Source organism: Plectropomus leopardus, chromosome 19, assembly GCF_026936395.1.
Source record: "Plectropomus leopardus strain MGB_pleo_1.0 chromosome 19, ASM2693639v1, whole genome shotgun sequence".
Taxonomy (NCBI): Eukaryota; Metazoa; Chordata; class Actinopteri; order Perciformes; family Serranidae; genus Plectropomus; species Plectropomus leopardus.
Window position 1 is genome coordinate 26822228 of NC_142194.1, and position 21540 is coordinate 26843767.

Here is a 21540-nt window from a genome sequence, read left to right on the forward strand (position 1 = left end):
GTTGGATGATTTGGTTGCCTAAACATAACTACCATGTGCTTGTATTGACATCATGATAGCATCCCGGAATGTAAAAAGCAGATACAGATGGATACCTAAAATAATGCCTAGCAGGCATGTTTCCAAATGTTAACATGACTGGTTGACTGTCTGTCAGCACAGCCAACAGAAAATAAAATACAAATCTAAAATTACATCGCAAAACACGAAAATTTCACCACCTCAAACGATGTAACAACGTAATATAATGTGTGAGTTCAGTGTTTGCTTCCCATCTGAATATGATGTTATTTTTCTACACCAATGCATGTCCCTGTGTTGTCTAAACCTGTCCAGAAACGAGATTTTGAATGCTAATGTTGCTTATTTTGATTCAACAAGAAAACATTTATAAGTGACAGTTTGTCAGTGTACATCCTGGCTTGTCCCACTGCCCCAAGGTGGCCAAAATACCAGTTATTGCCACTTTTTTATCTCAAAATTTATAACAATATGAATTTAATTGTAATAAAAGGATAAGCCTGCTGGTGATGAGGGCCACACGCTTTAATGGCATGAATTGTGTGTATTAAGAGTAGGGCTGTCAACGTCAACATGTTAATTGTGATGCCATTAAGGTCCGCAATTAATGCGTTAATTAATTTATTTTTATCGCAATCACCGGTTGATATTTCTGTCTTTAAGAGGCTGTACCAGGCTGAGTTTTAAAGCTACAGTGATGATTCTGAGACCTGGGGTATCTAATTTTACCAACAATGTCATATTAGCTTAATTACGGGGTAGAATAATGCTCCAAATGCAGGATACATTTTGGCGATGGAAAAATAGCATAGCACATTTAAACAGTGGTCCCTTGACCTCTGACCTCCAGATATGTGAATGACAATGGGTCCTATGGGTACCCATGAGTCTCCCCTTTACAGACATGCCCACTTTATGCTAGTACTGTGCAGTCTTTTGCTGTCATTTAATTCCTAATAAAGACAATCTGGCAAGAATTGTTTTACTTTCTCAATTTGGACTTAAGAACTGTTTTGAAATGCAAAAAAATGCAACTGTAAACATGTGATTAAAAAATGTGAATAATCATGGTTAACTATAAACACTTTGTGATTAATCGCAATGAAAAAAAAGACAGCCCTATTTGAGAGCCATATCCTGTAATCTGTCAGTGGCCAAAATGCCTTCTGGAAGAAAGTGTTATTTTATAGCACACTGTGTGTTCATGACTTAATGGCTTTTTAAATGGTGACAATAATGTGTTTACTGCAGTTCCCTTGGCCAAGTATACTGTCATCACACAGAGTGTACACACCTCTCCAGAGAAGGCCTGTCCGTTCAGCAGGTGTTCGGAGCCCTGGCCGTCCTCGCTGCCGAAGTGTAGCCGGATCTCCTCCAGGCGATGGCTGTACGTCATTGGCCCTCCAGAGATGTTCACCAGATGCTCCTTGTCCAGTCGCAGAGAGACGTGGCGGCCTGTGTTGTACATAGTCCCTCCCACCTAGACAGGAACAGATGAGGCACAATTGAGAACACAGGAATATTCCCAAGAAGTAGTACACAGTAGTACAGATTCAAACTAGCATATCTCAAAATAGACTTCAAAATAAACCTGTAGAGACGGAGGAATGAATTAATCAAAAATGAGTAAAGATGGTGTCATATCAACTGACAGCACAGCACAGCACAGCACGCTCACAGCAAATCACGCTAACTCACTGAGCCTCATGTGTTTATTTAACCCTTTAAAACCTGGAGCTACATCACTTTTCTTGGGCTACTTTCAGACATCTTTAACCATTTTTTAAACCTCTAAATCCTGAGCAAATTGGTGCAATTTCTTTCAAAAACATAACGAAGGAAGCAATTATCAACTTGGTGAGAAATGTTCGACAAATTGCAAGAAATTAGTAGATTTACACAACACACAGGTTTGCACTTCAGGTCAAGGAAAATCTGCTATTTGTTCCAGCTGGGAACCAACTTTTTAGATTCTGAACCAAGTTAATTTTGGTCATAATGCTCTGAATGGTTCAAAATAATGCTCAGGAATTGAAACAGAACCACTTCCATGTTGGTGGACAAGGGCTGCATTCATATACCAGAGAAAAGTCAGCTTGTTCTCATTACGACCTCGTAAAATAACACCGCTTTGACAGTGCTTTCAGCGTAAGATCACAAAGCCAAAAGCCACCTTTTGTGACCGCATGAAACGCAGCTGAGCAGCATCAGGTAAGAAGGTGTTTGGACGGAACCGGTTGAAACGCTGCTGGTCATGACACAATACAAGGAGCATCAGTGCGCTTATAGGGCAGGTGGGAGAGCTAGTGAATGGGTCCAACAAACACTGGACTTTCATGTGGAAGTCCAGTGTTTGCTTTCTGTCTGAATGTAATGTTCTTTTTTGTTTGTTGATGTCCCAGCATTGGTTAGCTTGTGCTGTTGTTGTCTGAAATAACTTGTGCCGCATACAGAGCAGACGCAGAAGGAACGTAGTATGTAGACGCAGAAGTCCTCTGACAAAGCGGTGACATGTGGTGACGTGGGATGAGAACGTGTTGGAATTTTCCAGAGCTCTGATCTTTGCCTTTGGCTGGTTTCCTGTAGCTACAGCAGCAAAGGGTAATTGGTACAGAAGTACCACAAAAAAATTCTCAGAAGTCTAAGCCATATCCCGGAACATAAAGGGCTCGTAGAGGGATATCTAAAACATAATATGTAGACATGAAAGTCCACTGCAAAGCAGCATCATGTAACAACTTGGAAGGTGGATGTGTTTGAACAAAGTTATTTATAAAAAATCTGCCAACATGGAGCTGGAATGTAACCAGTTCCATATTGGTAGAAAAGTGGTGAAAGTGTTACATTCTTACACCATGGAAAGGCTGCAGAAATGAGGCTTCAACATAATCCTAAAAAGTGAAATCATGATTAAGTTGCAAGTAGGGAAACAAATGAACCATTTTGTCAGTTAAAGGGTGTGCTGATACATTCAGTACGAACATTTTGCATTTTTGATTTGTTCATTAAAACTGCTCTATTACGTTCAGTCAAACTGATTCTGGATGGCATTTAGCCTCTTTTTACTAAAAGTATATAAACATAATTTTGTCGAGACAGGGCCTCAAAACGAAAACTCAAATTGTATATTAAGGCAGGTAAAATAAAGTGTTTATCACAAAACATCGTATTGACTGCGAATGTATTTCTACACAAAAATAAGAGTGGAGGAGAGATATGCCAAAATTATGTGAGGAAATTCACAAAAACTTACCCTGGACTACATGAAAGGATGTCTACTGTTTTGTGAAGTCTTAAAAACTCAAAGTTGTGGAACAATTATTACTGAAGGCTATTGGTGTATTCTCTCTAGTCACTCTGTCTTCTGGTTGACTTGACAGAGCAGTGAATCATTTGTTTAGTAAGAGCTTTAAAAAAAACAAGTGAGAAAAATCAGTTTCTCTTGAAGTCTCTTTCAGCTGTATGAGCTTTGGTTTCAATGATAAGGAGATGCTGTTGTCTCACATTCTTGACAGCTTAGGAATTTGAGTTTTTCTGTTGAAGTCTGTATCATCAACAGAGCTTACGCGGGGAACAGTCCTGAGGGCTTTATTTAATTAGGCGGCAATCTGAGCAGGAGGGAGAGGCGATATAGTAAACTGCAAAAAAAAAAAAACAAAAACACTTCACGAAGACAAAGGAGAGTGGAGCAGTATGTGAAGAGAAAGGACAGGTAGAGATGAAAAAAATCCTCAGAATCAGCCCACAATCGATACACGGCGAGTTTGTAGGGGAAACGCGGCATTACAAAAGCCTTATATAACGATCTTTATCAGTAGCTCTGTTTATTTATTTATAATAGGGAGTTCTTTCAAAGGGGAGCATTGGTATTCATGCCACGACTTTAGGTGGACTTCCATCGCTCTTATCTGCCTCTCTCTCCTCATTCCACTCCCCTTGCTTTCCCTCCTCTCCTGCGTTCCTTTTACCACACGCTTTCAAAATTATCACCCCCCATTCCAACCTCCTCTCTGCACAACCCCCTCCTCTAAATTCCCAGAGAAAGAAGTCTGCCCACACATTGTAAATATTTTATAGAAGCTCTGAAAAATCAATGATTTGAAAGAAGGAAGAGAGGAGCGAGCGATGCAAAGAGGAGATAAGTACGGGGGAGCAGTAGGAGAGAAAGTGCATCGGATTTAGTGTCCAAAGAGGGAGAAAAGGTGGAGAGGGGCAAGTGAACGGAAGTCTTTTAGGTTTCCTGGCGAGACGATGAGGGCGAAGTTAGACTCCTGAAAAGGCCAGAAAAATCTCATCTCCCTCCGGACCTGCATTGGCTATTGTTAGGGTGCTGGAAGTGATGATAGGGCTGCACACTCTCTGAAAACATCAGAAATGGGAATTTCTAACAGGCTGGGAAGGAAGGAACTGAGATAATAAGCTTAAAATATGCAGTGGTGTGAAGACAGTATGGAAAAGTATACCTGAATGTTTGTGGCCCTGTATGTCAGTGCCTTTTATACACAATTGCAAAGGTATGTCTAGGATTGGAGGACATTGGGGACTTGGCCCGAACTTCTGTAGTGGGGCCAGGGAGATCCTCTTTTTTGATGAACAAGCTCTATTTTGATGCTTTTTTATGCACTGCGGCATCTTATTTACCTTGAAAAACTTTACTTCGAACTACAGATCTGGGGCTTCTTGTGATTATGAGGGACTGTTTGCTATTTATGAGAGGGGAGCTTATATTTTTTATTTTGGCTTAGGGGAGGGGCATACAGCTTTAAATGGTTGTGTATTTATATAACTGCCATTTTGGAACACATATTTTAATTTTTTTTAAAATGCCTTTTTTTTTTTTTACATTTTTGGTGATTTTTTTTTTTTCTTTTAAAATTTTTGCCAATTTTATTTTTCTTTTAAAATTTATGGTGATCTTTAATAAAGTTAGTGGTGGGTAAACCTGGCAGCTAAAGATCGAGAGACGGTGGGGACCAAAAATGGAGCGAAAAGGAGCATGAACATTGAACTTTTCATCAGGTGGACAGAAAAGATTAATCAAAATGATTGATTGCCACTCTTTGTCTGTTTGGATTGTAAATAGACAGAAGTTTGCACACATGCTCAACCAATCAAATATTAAGTAAGTATTCATGAGATTGATGATATTCAATATGATCACATGATGTTTGATTTAATCATTTTATCATTTATTTATTTTATTGAAAGGGATTTAATTTCAAGAGATGGATTTATTGGTTAAGAACTGGTCATAATTTATGTTTCTTCTCTTTGTGGCTATTAACCTTACATTCAAACTCCTCTATGATGATCATTTTAATGATTGAAAGTAATGAGAATCCAACATCCTTTGTTGTGCTGGGGTTTAACCCTCTGAAACTTAGCAAATTGGCGTGATTTCTTTCAAAAACACAGGAGGAAGGCAATGAGCAACAAAAGAGGATGTGCCCCAAAATTAGCAAGAAATAACTAAAAAGTACAGGAAAAATACCCAAAAATTAGTCAATAAATGAAGGAAATGGAAATGAAAAGGAAATGACCTTGAAGAAATGTTTAAAAAAGTCTGTCTGTGACATACTTTTAAATATGTTCTCATATGATCATGATAATTTCCTATAAATTAATTTTTTTCACAAGCTTTTTTCTTTTTCCTCATTTTTTTCTTTTTTTTTCCCCAGACATTTTCCCTAGTTTTTTTAAAAACAATTTTTTTTCTAAATCTACTAACTTCTTGCAATTTGTGAGACATTTCCTACCAAGTTGCTTCTTGCCTTTTTACATGGGTTTTTTGAACAAAATGATTCCAATGTGCTTTGGGTTCAAAGGTTTAAATACTTGTAAAAGGAATCTGAAAGCAGGTGAAAAGAATTTGGGGCCTAGCAATGAAAACAGACCAACTTTCAAAAATGTACAAAAGTACGTCAACAGCTAACTTTTTCTTTATTTCCCTAGCCTTTTTTCTTTACTTCCCTTTTCCATAGCTTTTTAAAAATAATCTCTAAATCTACTAATTTTTGCAATTTGTGGAACATTTCTTATCAATTTGCTTATTGCCTTTTTTCCCAGAATAAAATACATAATTAAATGACATTGATTTACTGTGGGTTCAAAGGTTTAAATACTTGGAAAAGGTGTCTGAAAGCAGCAGAAGAAAAGTTATGTTGCTCCAGGTTTCAAAGGGTTAAGCATGCACTGAGGCTTAAACTCAACAGAAACTCCACAGTCATCATTGTTTAAGACAATCTATAGCTCCAAAAGGGCCAACAGAGCAATTTTCAAAAATGTACAAAAATATGTGGACGTTTGTGCCACACAGCATTATTACAAAGCACAAAAACAGCTGAAATACTGAGTTTCTCCCGCCTTATATCCTCACAGTATTGTTTCATGCGACTGTTGCACACAGCAGAGCGTGTACACTCGCTGCACAGGGTGACAGTTTTTTCCCAGCCAATATCTGCTGTTCAGGTTGATTGCTCATGTCAGGGTAAATGGCTGGAGGCTGGCTGGGAGGCGCGGGTAGTGAGGTGTGGTTGAAGCGACAGAGGCGACGGGAGTAATCGTGTTTGTCTTACAGTGAAAGCAAGATACGGAGCAGCCACTTAGAGATCATATACAGTAAAAAGCGGCTCCTTTTCTAATTGGTAATTCTTTCGTCTCGGGGGATCAATAATCCCCGGCGAGTGAAGTGAAGTCTTCACAACAGCAAAACATAACAGGTCATCATCGTAGAAACTGCTGCAGATACTGAGAGGAGAAAAAGACTGTGAAGCTGTACGTGATGCAGTCTCAGATATGCAAATGATACACTTTTAAAAAGGACATTTTGAAAAGAAAAACAAAACTCTGCTAGAGTACAAAAGCACTTTTTGGACAGAGAGGGAAAACATCCAAATCATTCATATTTTAAGTGAATTTGTGAATCTTTTGAGATGGGGTTGAAAGAGATCACATTTAGCTACGTTTAGCCAGCTGGTGGGCGCCAGACTTGAAAAATAAATGAATACACACTTGAATAAAACGTGCTTATTTTGTTTGTTATGTTTCTGCTGCAACAATTACCAGACAAAGTCAATGCTGTGGAAAGGTTGCAAACAAAGCAAAGACTCTATATTCCGATGCGCTTTCTCATTATTCTTCGAAGTCTTGATTCTTGTGTGAGTAGTGAAGTAATTATTACAAGCAGGCTGTGAAATTTATATTTTCATTTTCAGTGCTGAATGTTATTCTGAAAATCACTGACTTTTTGCTCTATTTATGAAAACAGATAAGCAGACGACTGCATCGCTTGTATATGACAGACACGCCAGTATGACAATTAACAAAAAGACGCGCAGCTGTCCAACTCATTTCATGTCTCAGAATTATAATATTATACTGCCATACAACCGCCATGTGGTTGTATGCCTCTATGCACAAGTTGCACTTACAGTTTACTTCCATGTATAAGAAAACATGGATGCCTTCCACACGAAAGATCTATACAGTCAGCACGCTTTCAAGGTAGACCCCCAAGGTTCTTGAGTTATGGCCAAAAGCATGTTGTATGAGGTCACCGTGACCTTGACCTAATTAAAACCTTCTCGAGTCCAAGTGGACGTTTGTGCCAAATTAGAGGAAACTCCCTCAAGGAGCTTCAGCTTCAGATATTGTGTTCACAAAAATGAGACATATGCAAGGTCACAGTGACTTTGACCTTTGAACTCAAAATTCTAATCAGTTCATCATTGAGTAAGTGAATGTTTGTGCCAAATTTAAAGAAATCCCCTCAGAGTGTTGTTGAGATATTCCTTTAATAAGAATGGGACAAATGCAAGGTCAGGGTGACCTTGACTTATGATCACTAAAATCATGTGTTCATCCTTGAGTTCAAGTTAATGCTTGTGCCAAATTCAACAACAGTCCCTCAAGGCATTCAAGGAATTACAGAATGAAACAGATGCAACGTCACATTGATCTTGACGGTTGACCTATAACCACCCAAATCTAATTACTTCATTTTTGAGTCCTTCGAATATTTGGGACAAATTTGAGGAAATTCCCTTAAGGTGGTCTTGAGATATCACATTCACAAGGATGAAACAGACAAGGTCACAGTGACATTCACCTTTGACCTTAAACGCCAAAATTTATTCAGTTCATCCTTGTGTCAAAGTGAATGTGCGTGCCAAATTTAACAAAATCCCTCAAGGCATTCAAGAAATAATGGGTTTAAAAGAATGAGACGGATGCAAGGCCACAATGACCTTGACCTGTGACCACCCAAAACTGATCAGTTCATCACAGTGTCTGAGTGGATGTTTATGCTAAATTTGAGGAAATTGTCTAAAGGCATTCTTAAGGTATTGCGTTAACGAGGATGGCTAGAGGTATGTACGAACAACCTGAAAACAACCAATAAGAGCCCGAAATTAAACAACCCAAAATCTTGGCTACTGCCGGCGCTATGGCAAAAAACAACAACAACAACAAAAGAAAACATGTTAACAAGGTTTAACACTTGCTTTTCACTGCAAGGGGGTCTTTAACTTGTTCAAGGATTGCACCCACTCTTGACCTTGAAGGCTTTTCCTGGGCGTCACACAAACACGCTCATATTCAGAAGTACCCACAGTCGAGCACGTGCACATGTACTGGCAGCTACTTCAACTCATCACAACAAGTGTATCAAAAACACATCAGAGAGACAGGGAGAGCTGCCAACACTGCTTGATTTAGATAGAAACTGAAATCAGGCAAACAGCGTTGGTGCCGAGCCTGACAGCTGACACAACATTTCACACACATACACTGTTACAACACTGTTCCAATAAAGAGATGCACAAGAGAGAGGAGAGATCACAGCAATCAGCAGCACATAGGAACGCACTGCATCAGCAGCACATAGGAACTGCAAGTGAGGCGTTCATTATTATGAAGTGCCAACCTTTGTTATAGTGCCTTATGTCATATGTCACCTCCTGTAACTCCATCCTAATACACCTCATCTTGTCCACGCAGGCTAAGCATGCTTTTAATTTGTTCCGAGAAGCTTCCAGGAGCAATGGAGCCAAATAGGACAATTGCACTGTGCACTGGTCCTCCCTTAACAGATAGTGATGATCACAACGCATCACATTAGAGGTAATAGCTTGCAGAACGTAAACAAGTCATAAAGGAGATTGTTGACTGTCTGGGGCGAACTTGGTTGTAGCGGTCAGGTACGGTAATAGAAAACATCAGTGGCATGCTGGTAATGAGAAAACACAAGGAACATCATCATTATGTGAACACACAGATCAATAGAGTAAATTACCCCTTGTTACAAGAAGTCTTCACTAACTACTGTATATGTGCGGCTATTAGGTGGCAGTGTTGCCCTGTTTACATTTTAAATATAAAAGCTACCATTCGCTAATGAGAAATTGTACACCCAAAGCAAAAGAAAAAAAAATAGAACATATATATATATATATATATATATATATTTGCACACATATATATATATATTACAGAGTAGTGTATGTGCCACCATGCAAGGTAAAATGGTTAAGTGGTGGAAATGGTGATAAGCTACATGAATACATTAGACTGGAACTGTGAAGTGTACACGTGCTTTAGCAACCATCAGATGGGTTTTAATATCTTTTCTAAAGGCCTGCAGCTGTAAGCACTGAATCATGGCGAAAGTGTAATGTATTTGATTAAAATACAAGATGACTGGTGCTCTTTCATTAAGGTGCGCAGATATGGAGAGCAAATGGAATGGATCGAGAAAGAGGGGATGGATCTAAAAAGAAAGGGAAGAAGGGAAAGAAAGAAAGAAAGAGAGGAGAAAAGGAGGGAATAAAAGAGTAGCCGAGAACACAAAAAGGACTGTGTGGGATGCACCTCCGTGAAGTTACAGACACACATACCCGTACAGCAGTGCCAGTAATGCTACATGATGAGAGAGATTCAACACAGATCTGAGGCATTTGGGGAAAAAGATTTGGAGAGATTGTGCTGTCCTGACCAGAAAAACAACACCATCAGTAGTCTGTAAGAAGAAAGCTGATGCTGGGCAAGTCTGAAAACCCACAGATGATGCTCATGGACCTTTTTAACGTTCAATGGTTTGAAATATTTTCTGCCCTCTCTACACGTGACAAATACGGTACAATGGAAGCCAGGATACACTTGAAACAAACCAGTTCATACAAAATCCCATGACCTCAAAGGCAATAGTACCCAACTTTTCCAGATGGTTTTCCAGCCTATTCTCATTCCAAACTCGTAAAATACCACAGCTTTGACGGTGCTTTTAGTGTAAGATTGCAATGCCAAAAGACACCTTTTGTGTCCATAAAAAAACGCAGCAGGAAGGTGAAAATGGACAACACCGGTGGTGGTGTTTTTAGTTGGCAGATGACTGAATGGCACCTGTAGCATCTACATGAAACACAGCAGGACGGCATCAAGTCGAAAAGCTGCCGGTAATGACGTAATGTAAGGTGTGAGAGGCTGGGTTGAGGGGGCGGAGAGTGGGTCCAGCAAACCCTGAACTTTTATGCAGGAGTCCCGTGTTTGCTTCCCCTCTGAATAAGATGTTTTTTGGTTTTTTTTACACCTTACCATGTGCCTCCTTCCCCTAATCCTAACCATTCATGCCAGCATGTGTTTGTTGACGTCCTGGCGTTGGCTGGGTGCTTTCGTTGTCTAAACATAGCCACTCGGAGTGTAATCGCACAATGTCCCTGTGTCAGCATCATGGTACCAGAATCCAGATCATGTGATAGATCCAGATCCAGATTATGTGACAACTTGGGATAAGAACATGTTGACATAGATGACTGATCTCTTTTTTGAGTAGGGCTGGGGTGATGCGTCATCGTAAATGATGTAATCGACATAACTGATTATGTAAATACGTCGATTCATGTAACGTGTGTCAACGCATTGCACCGTTTCACACAGCGCGCGCCATGAGAGTGTGAGCAGCACAGATCGTGTTGTTTTTGTTTCGGCACTTATGTATCAATTTAGAGCGTGCACACAGCTCGCCCGAGCAGCGCTTGTCAGGCGCGTCTCTACTGCATGTCAGCTGCAGCACATGCCTCACCGCTTTTTTTACGCATGACTGCTGAAAAATGAATGGTATTGGCTCTCTACCACTTTATGCTGCAGTTAAAAGTTTCTCTCTGTCACAGAGATGAGAAAATACAAAGATGTTTGTTTTACCTCAACTTCCTTGCTTCCCTTTTAAAACAAAAGCTATCCGACTGTGTCTCTGTGAACAGAATGCCATCCGTTGCTGATACAATGCATTTTATTTTGAAACATTTACAGGACAGGGTTGTTAGCTGTGCAGGAGCTTGTATAACTTCATAAATGAGTGGAATATGTGCTTATAAATATGAAAATACAGCACTCATATCAGCAGGCAGCAACATGCCTTAAGGCCCAGTTAAGGCTGGACTATTTTGATGCAAAACAAATGTACTAGTTATAATTATTTCTGTTAGAGAAAACTTATAGTGTTTTGCATTAAAATTGCACTAATTTTACTGAAATATGTTTGTTGGACTCCTAGATTTGAGGTTTGTTACTGTAACAAAGAGAAAAACTGTTTTGTTTCTCCTCCTAAAAGTGACTTGAATTTTACATTGTTTTATTTATTTTGCTGTTGGATTGCTAAATGTAGATTGCACTACATTCCTTTTACTTGAGTGGAACAAGCTCTTGCATTCATTCAGACTTTATATCAGACTGTAAAACACAGATTATCAGTTAAGACTGGGCTACTTTTTTGGGGAGAATTAATGCCCTGCAGCATTTTAAAATGTTATTTTCAGTAAATCTGTTGTTATATTAATTGAGTAATAAAAAAATAATAGTTACATTAATTAAAAAAAAACCCGATAGATTAATCGAGAAAATAATCGATTGATTAATCAATAAAAAAATAATCATTAGGTGCAGCCCTATTTTGGAGTGATATATTTTGACTTTTTAAAGAGGACTGAGTATTTTATTGTTTTGGACTATGATTGCGCTATTACATTTTGTTATTGTTGATTCACAAAGCAGTTACTCTGTGCTTTATATGAACATTGACTTAGTCTTTGAAAAACAAACTTGTGTTCATGCTGTATCTGCAACAAATGTCCAATTTATGTTAATGTTGTAAGAGCAATTTTCTTACATTTAAGGTGTACACCCTTTATGTTGGTTGACTGTTTTTAATGTGCAACTATTTTTAGTGTGTGACTAGACAACTTTTGCCAGGATATCCCCTGGCTGGCTTCCCATAAAGTAAAACCAAAATATAAAAGTGCATGTGAAAGCCAGCACACCATGCTTGAAGGCCCAATAAAATATTTATAAAAGGTTTCCCTAATGGAACAACTCTAAAACCTTGAATTTAGGCCATCCATTCACAAACAAACAATAATCTAAATCATTAAAATCAAACAAGTGAAACATTGCATTAACGTCTGTCTCATGGGGTTGTCATTTAGTGGGATTCTTGAACTATAAGATGCTCAGAGATCATAATGGAATATTATGCAAAACCATAGATTTTACCCTGTGAAACCAGGAGCGACTTCACTTTTCTTGTGCTGCTTTCAGACACCTTTCACACCTATTTAAACCGTTGAACTCTAAGGAAATTTGTGCAACTTCTTAAGCATGGGCATAAAGGTGATTGGCAACTTAGTAAGAAATTTTCCACATATTATTTTAGAAAAGCTACGGAAAAATGTCTAGGGAAAATAAAGAAAAAAGTTAGACAAAAACTACATTTAAAATTATCATACCTTTATATTAAAATTATTTTATTGAATTATTATATTGTTAAGCACTACTTGCAGGTCATTTCTTCTTCTTTTTTTTTTTAAACCTTCTTTTGTGAAGGTGCGATTTCTTTTAAAAGCATTGGAAAAAAGAAATTATCCACAAATTGCAAAAAATTATTTTAGAAAGGCTGGGGAAAATGTCTAGAGAAAAAAAAGAAAACTATTGAAAATCTTTATTAATAATTATCTTATATATATATTGAAAATGATGTTACAGAATTATAATATTTCTAAGCACTGCCTCCAGGTTATTTCCTTATTTAAACCCTTCTTTTTTTGTCTTTTCATTTTTTTTTTTAAATTCACATTGTTGCAATTTCTTTCAAAAGCTGCAAGAAACTAGAATTTGAAAATTATTTTAGAAAAGCTAGGAAAAAAAACAGAGAAAAATATCAGGAAAAACCATATTTAGAATTATCCCAATTATTAAAAACTATGTTACAGAATTATTAAATTTGTAAGCACTACTTCAGAGTCATTTCCCTTATCTTTAAAAAATAAATCAGGTAATTTTTTTGTACTTGTTACTAATTTCTTGTTAATTTTTGGGTTATTTCGTCTTTCATTGCGGATAGCCTTTCTTCCATATTTTTTTAAAAGAAATCGAGCCAATTTGCTATGCTTTCAAAGGGTTTAACTTGCGTGTTGGAGTCTGAACCAGACTAGGTGTCCAAACAGGCCTCCCTCTCTCATCTAAGGGTCTCTGAACAGTCGGAATAGGCTGTTAAACTCAATGGGTGGAGTGAGCCGCAATTAATTAGAGCCTGTGAAACATTAGGAATCCAATCAGGCTTCAGTACCTCAGGGACCTCATTTATAAAAAATTACTTGGATTCCATTTTCAATTTGATGGAAAGACCGAATGCACAGTGATGCACATCATGTACAAAAACAACTGCGCTTTTTTTCTGTACCCTTGCAATTTACAGAAGCAAATCACTACAATTATACATGTAAATTAAAAGTACAAATTACAAAACTCGTACATAAACATATGAGTAAGCTTGGGAAGTATGACTACACATTTGCATCATCTCCATATGTCTTGTATAGACTCAAGAAAAGAACATTTGGAGATAATAGTTATGGCAAGACAGGAATTCCTCAGTAACACATCAATAAAGGTGTGTATATCAACACCAGCCTGGGTAGAAGCGCTGAGGATGGTTTCCCTGACAGCCTCCCTGGATTCACATTGGTATAATCACATCTGATTGTAGGATTCCTCCAGAGTATAATGGGCAGTGGCAAAACTAAACCCACAAACACTTTGAATCAAACTGCCACGGAGGCACAAAACGCACAAAATCCAGATTCCTCCTTTCTCTAAATTGCCGGCTGTTAAGAAAAAGAGGCTTAGCGAATATACGGCCGCGGAGAATTTGGGCCACTTTAATGTGACAGTCTAACAGCCTCCTTGAAAACAGGGGACCATCCTTCCCCCTTTAATCACATTAGAAGAAAGTGGTCAGGGGGACATGTGTTTGTACAAAGTGATTATGTTACATTTTTAATTCTGAGTACCTCTCTGAGCTTTTAAAGCTGCAAGCAGATTCGTTTTATTCTCATACTGGAAGCATATGTTTGTCTTTGGGTCCGTGATTATCTGGAGACATCTGATGTGCCAGGATAACGTATTTCAAAAGAGCTGCTGGAGCGTCTCCTGGATGTGGCCATCAAGATGATGCCATTTTAAGATAACTTCTCGTGTCACCACAACAAGCAAAATAAGAAGCGCTGGGAGCGGAGCGTAAGGAGGCTTTAGATTCAGCGTTTAAGTCTAAGTACCAGTCTGAAACATTCTGCTTCAACCATGGTCATCAGGGGATCGTCAGTTTAAGTCCATTCTGAAAGACTGATAACAAGGGCAGGGGTAGTATCTCTTTTTTCTCCCCGCTCTTCACTATTGTCTAAGAGTGTTTCAACTTTTCCTCAATCCTGCACCTAGTTTTTTAGGGGCACTTACTTTGAACCCTGGAGCTGTTACTCCCGTTCTTGAGTTTGTTTGGACTTGTGAGAACACAGCAATCACAGTCGGGTGCAGACCAAATCAATTGGATTGAGCCCTTGTTGACAAGGAGGTTTCTTGGTTTGTTTCCAAACCAAGCCGGGAGCTTTGTTTAGACTGAGAACGTGATCTGAATGCGATACCTCCGTTCTTGGTCTCGCACAATTTTTGGAGAATTTGAATAATGAGTTAAAATACAAATTATGTGCTCCTTCAATTAAATGAAACTATCCAGAAAAGAGGATTTCACGGGTCCAAAGTGACTGACGTATTCCCGAATGGACCTTGGAAGTCTTCCCAAAATATTATTGAAACACAGTTTCTAAAAATGTATTTACCCAACCCCCTTTAACCGGATATATTACAGACCGGACCCTGTTCATGCCTGAGTGGAGAAAGGCCCAGTCTATTATACAGTATGAACACGACAAATACAATAATGGAAATTGGTGTTAAAAGCCACAGTGTCAATCCTAACTCATCAAATACTGACACCTAGTCAGTGGCCCTCGGCATCTGAAACCAACACACCCAGGCACCCTTTAGCAATAGTATGAGATTAAAGAAGGAAACCTGTCTGGAATAGAGGACAAAATGCATCCAATGTGACAGACCTGAGCCCTAATGGACATCGGAAATCCTTCTAAGATATGATTGTAACAGATAGTTTTAAAAAAAATATATTTACCCAATCCGTTTCACCCGAGACATTACAGACCTGTGCCTGTCCAAGAGAGGCCAAAAACTTGATTTTAAAGACTTGACAAACCCAGAATATAAAACAAAAAAAGTCTTATAACAATATTTTTTTTCATATCAGTCAGTATCGATATATATCACAATATACATCAAATCACTATTTATGTCAAGCTTAAAGGTTCCCTTTTACTCCTAAGTGAGATATGAAGATATCATAGTTCACTGACAGTTTCATGTGATCATGGTGTGTTGGAGTGTAATAAATATATGATTCATTATTATTTATCAAACTTTCCAGCATTATATAAAAATAAAAGCGCTATCTTAAACAAACTTAATTTAAGCACATTGTGCTGATATTAGGCTAACCTCTCCTGACTGTGACTTGAACTTCTGTGAATCTTCTGTGAAACATCTGTGCTATTAATCATTTTACTCAGGAAAAAAAACCTTTGAGTAGGCCTACTTCTCCAATAGCTTCAGACAGCCTGCCAACATTCCCAGTTAGAGAAAGGATTAAAATAAGACAACATTACATCTGCCTCAGGTAATAATAATGAGAGCTCAGAGTGAGCGGCTGGATGAGACAAGGAGTGATGCGTCCCGGTGTTTCTAAATAATTCATCCAAAGTCTGATTAAACCGGAAACTACAACAAAGTAGTCTGTAGAAGTCTAAAGAAGTCACTTTCCACCTATGCAAATGTGTCTGTTTCAGACACTTTGGTGCCGTGAGGAGAAGCTCCGCTCTGTCTTTCTCACTGCGCTGCTGTCAGACCATCAGCTGTTTGATTTGCAATAATGAAACGCTGTGGAAGCACATACGACTTGGTTGTCAAACACTACGCTGTATTCTAGAGTCAAAGTCGTTCACTGCATTTGGTTCGCCGTGGTGCCGTTCTTATTATCATTGGCTGTTTGGGTTGTCTGTCAAAACATGGCTGGAATGCCTTCTATCGACTACATCTCATATTTCAATCGAGGAAGTAATTTCACAATTGATATCGTTATTGTTTTATTGCCTTGCTGTAGTCTCAGTAATGAATGTTACTAAATTGTCTTCTTCTCTGGAGCCTTATCTTGTAGGTTCCCACGAATCCAGGTTGCACCAGGATCCTGGGTGGTTGTTGCGCTGCTGCCGTGGTTCTGCCTGAAGACGACTACTATTATTATTTTCTGTCATATTTGTACTATTATTACATTCTCTCTTTCTCTGTATGTGTAATTATCAAATGGATTATTGTATTTTTTTGTGTTGATCTGTTCTGTACGCACTACAAATAGAAAAGGCATATTTACCTTGTGGAATATTAAATTTAATCTATTTGAAGAAACAAGCACAGAAATATCAATCATAGCTTTTACTCCCCCCAAAAACAACAAGCAACTTGGGGTAGAATAAATATCTATTTCCTTCGCATGATTTGTGCTTGGCTAAAAAGCATATTGGGACTGGGATAGATGCCTTTTGGTTTTTGCTCCTCTGAGTACCCTCTACTCAACTCACTGCTGGGTTCCTCACCAGACGTCCCCTCTTCTCACCGATTACTCGGTGAAGAGTGGCCACTGATGCAACTCTCCTTCCCACAGGCCTCCACAGGGTCCACCTCTCCTCTTGAGCTTACTACTCTTTTTGTCATTCTTGCCACAGCGCTAGCCCTCACTACAAAGTCAGCCGTCCAGATGAGCCGCTGGAAATCAAATAAACAGCTGATAAGGCAGAAAGGGGGAAGATGAAAAAAAAAGTAGTGTCATAGATCTGGTATCTGAGAAGTGGATTGCAATCAAAATACTGGACAAGAGCTCTGTTTTGGGATTCAATAAAGGTACAAGAGAGTTCAGCTTGTTCCCGAGTTTTTAAGTTCTCTTAGCTCAGGCAAGGTCATATATACGTATAAAGTGTACAAGTATCGAGAGGGGGAATAAAAATAATAGACTTTTTCTACACTCCCACTTTCCTGACATTGTAGTGCTTACCTCAGGGCAAAGACAGGCAAAGGCAGCCAATAGCTTTGATGGAAGACAGGTACGACGATAAATATTTGATGCTATTGACGGGTTGTTGTGCTCAGAGTGAGAGCTATGGAACTAGTACACTCGAACATAATAAAAGGCAGTCTCTTGCCAGCAAACTGACTCTGCATCTGTGTGAACAGTAGTCAATGGAAGAGCTGATATCAGGTCTAAAAGCAGATATTGATTCGATACTTTGATCCAGACATACTCTGGAAACCTGCTGAGTTGGCTAATAAAAGGAGACTTTTAAACGTACGCCGTGAACATCGGGGGGGGCGGGGGCGGGGGATTTTTTAAAGAAACCAATTAGTAAATTTAAATATTAACCTTAATGTATGCTTACTTAACATCTTATTTTTAAGTTAACTTGATTTATATTTACTTAATTTTGTGAAGAGTTGCAACTTAAAAATGATAAGTTTAACTTAAGCTCAGTGTCTCAAAGGAAGTCTCTCGGCAGACTAGGCTTATATCAGCCTGACTAGGGGCTGGCTCAAGGAAAGCCTGAGGAAATACATAATAATAATACACCATGGTTCATTAATAAGAGTTTGTTTATATACTGCACATGACAAGTTTAATTAAAACAATATTTCTAACTTTTATCAACTTCAGTAAACCAAGTTTACACCTGTATTCTGTTGTTTGCATACAAGTCAGTCATATTTGTATTTTCTTAACAAAGCAGAACTAGTAGTTCTCTCAACTGGCAAAATCCTCTTTGTGATGATCAAGTTAAGTCAGACTAGCTTGGTTTACTGAAGCTGCTAACGCTTAGAAAGAAAAAGGTAACTTCACTTGTCATTTTTAAGTTGCAACAACTTCACAAAACTAAGTAAATACAGTTATATTTTCAAGGTAACTCAACACTTAAATATAGGCCAAAACATAAATTAAGATTTAGCTATATTTATGTTCCCTTTTCAAGACAGTTAGTTTCAAGTACTATTTTAGGTAAGATCAACTTGTCAGATTTAACAATGAAATATGGAAACAAAATTAGGGCCACTGGACCCCAAGCACCGCCTGAAACCATCTGGCTGTCATTTCTCTGCTTTGATTCACTTCCCACAGACTTTTGGATGCTGTTTCTCTCCTCCAAACAAGTCTTGCTGGTAAAAACAAAACAGGAGAGGAATAAGATGAAGCATTCCTATAGCCTTATGTTCAAAGCATGAACTTTATCAGCATCATCGCTCTCTGGCTGACTGACAGTGTGCAGGTGTAAAGAGGCATCGCTTGGGCCCCTGATTAAGACAGAGGCCATGCCAGATAGATGACAGTGAGATATAGCAGAGGCCCAGCAGAAAGTGGCGTTCTGGAACCTGTCCCACAATGCCATCTGTTCTCTTATGAGCCACGTCATGGAGGGTAGACAGAGGAAGAGTGGCAGCGAGGCTCCTACATGTGATGGAAACATACACGTTTTCCACACTTAAACCCCTCTACTTAAAGCTGCAATAGCCAAGACTTTATTATTTCAACTATTGAATTATAAAATGTGTTAAGGTGACTCAACTCTGCAGTTCTCTTCATCTCTACAGTGCATTTTAGTTTCTTTTGTCTTATTGTTTTGGTTTACATTAACTTTACAGTGCAGGCATACATACATACATACATATTTATACAGTGTGTAACTCTTACACAACAATACAACAGGGCTGTATTATTATATTGTACTGTATGTCCTATTTGATAAAGTTTATAATTAGGGCTGGCTCAGGCTTGCCTTGAATCAGCCCCTAGTTAAGTTGATATAGGCCTAGCCTGCCACTATAATATATATTCAATGCGATCATTCGTAACAGACATACGAATTATCATTTTGTTGGTTAAGTATTCCTTTGACTGTTTGAAACATGAGCTAATTGGCTTGAAATCTTTCAAAAACATGGGATGGCTTTGAGCAATGAAAGAAGATATTCAACCCCGAATTTGCAAGAAATTTCTAAAAAGTACACTAAAATCACATGAAAATAAATAAAAGAAAGAAAGAAAAAGAAAGAAAAAAACAAGGTAAACTAGACTTGAAAGAAAGTACTTTTGTAGTAATTCTGCAACATAATTTCAAATATGCAACTATGCAAATTATAAATGCAGTCTTTCCCTAGCTTTTTTCCCCCTAGACATTTTTTTTTTAAAATATTCTTATTTCTTGCAATTTGTGGAACATTTCTTACCAAGTTGCCCATTGCCTCTTTCCCCATGTTTTTGAAATAAATTGCACCAATTTTCTCTAAGTTTAATGGTTAAAATACTCGTGAAAGGCATCTGAAAGCAGGACAAGAAAAGTGATGTCACTCCAGATTTCAAAGGGTAAAGTAATGAATCTGCATAATACTTCAACCACGGGCTGAATGTGGACAGTATTGGATAGAGTCCTGTGCTGCTTTTACAGTCATAGTTTTGCTAATGTTGCTGCCCACCTTAGTTCAGAGATTCATGCTGATCCTGCCCAAGAAAATGAATCAAATGCCTACACTTTCAATACGAACTCATCAAATTCTTTCGGGTGGAAACCTACTCAGTTAAGTGATTCACGAGAAATGTTGTGGACTTCACTGCAGGATCCAGTTAAAGTTTAAACTTGACATTGAGCCACCAAAAACACTGAGCCACAAGGAACGAGTTAGGGCTTGGATACGTGTGACGTTCACACAGGGGTCTTGAACCCCCAAACATATCCCACTGCTCACAGGCAGAGGAGGAAAAGAGGTCAGGATTAAATTAAATTAGTGTCAAAATGCTCGTCGACTCGCAGCTCGCTGCTGGAGCTCTGGAAGCCGCTCTGATTGTGCCGGCATCCTCATTAGCATTCAGACAGGGTGCGGGGCTGCAAAGCTACTGTCGGCCTACTTATCATTGCGGGGTGGTTAAAAAGCAGAGCCATATGTATGCGTCAGCCTGCATGAAGTACTGTATCTTATCTCTCTGTGAAGATCTGGATTCATACCACAGCTCCAGCTGCTCCAACAGCACACTACTGCGGGAAAACACTGAGGCCATTTTTCAAGTGGAAAGCAGCATATTTGTGTTGCGCTCGGCTGTGTGTTGGCTGCTGTGGTTTAGAAAGCACTTAAGCAGAACAAAGCCTAAGAGTAACTATTGTCGTGATTGAACTTGGGAGGCTTTAATTTGAAAATCACTTTAGCAAGTTTAACAAAACACATTTGAAGATGACGGACATTAAACCCAAACATATTATGGCTCTGGCAGGCAGTGCTGTCATGCTTTCTGGGATTTAACTTAGTATCTCAGCACAAGAACTTCATGAGTATTCACAAATTACATACAATGAAATAACATTATCATTTTGCTCTGCCGCAGTTCAGTGAGAAGATAGAGTGAGAAAAAAGGGTGGAAAAGAGGAAGGCAGGGATGGAAAATGAATCAAAGAGACAGAGAAAAAAACTTGGCCTAATAATGTGTCTTATGGGTAGGTCGCCCACACAGACACTTCGCTCGTGGATACTTGCTCTGATTTATTTATTTTGTTTGTGGTAAGAAACCACCTAAAGAAATATCCTTAAATCCTAGAAAAGTCCTAAAATCCTGAAAATGTCCTAGTACTAAAAATGTCCTTAAATCTGGAAACATCCTAAAATTCTAGAAACATTCTAATATCAGAGAAACATAATAAAAACCTAAAGACAACCTTAAGTCCTAGAAAAGCGCTAAAATCCTAGAAGTACTCTTGAATCCTGGAAATGTCAAAAATCCTAAAACATCCTAAAAACCTGGAAACATCCTAGAAATGTGCTAAAATCCCAAAGATCCCTAAAATCCTAGAAACATTATAAAATCTTTACATCATCCTAAAATTCTAGAACCCACTTAAAATCCTACATATGTGCAAAAATAGAAACATCCTAATATCTGAGAAACATACCAAAATCCTAGAAAAGACCTAAAATTCTAGACATGCTAAAATCCTAAAAATGTCCAAACAACGGAGAAATGTCCTGTTATCCAAAAAACAC

The 21540-nt window shown here is 38.5% G+C and overlaps 1 protein-coding gene across 2 annotated transcripts in view; it reads right to left on the minus strand.

Annotated features, from left to right (window-relative positions):
* ca10a (carbonic anhydrase 10 (inactive)a) overlaps positions 1-21540 on the minus strand; it is a 360009-nt gene that overhangs the window by 49127 nt on the left and 289342 nt on the right. For both annotated transcript variants that reach the window (XM_088070320.1, XM_042508113.2), the window contains exon 5: positions 1316-1501. In XM_088070320.1, coding sequence (XP_087926446.1) covers positions 1316-1501 — 186 coding nt within the window. The remainder of the gene's footprint in view (positions 1-1315; positions 1502-21540) is intronic.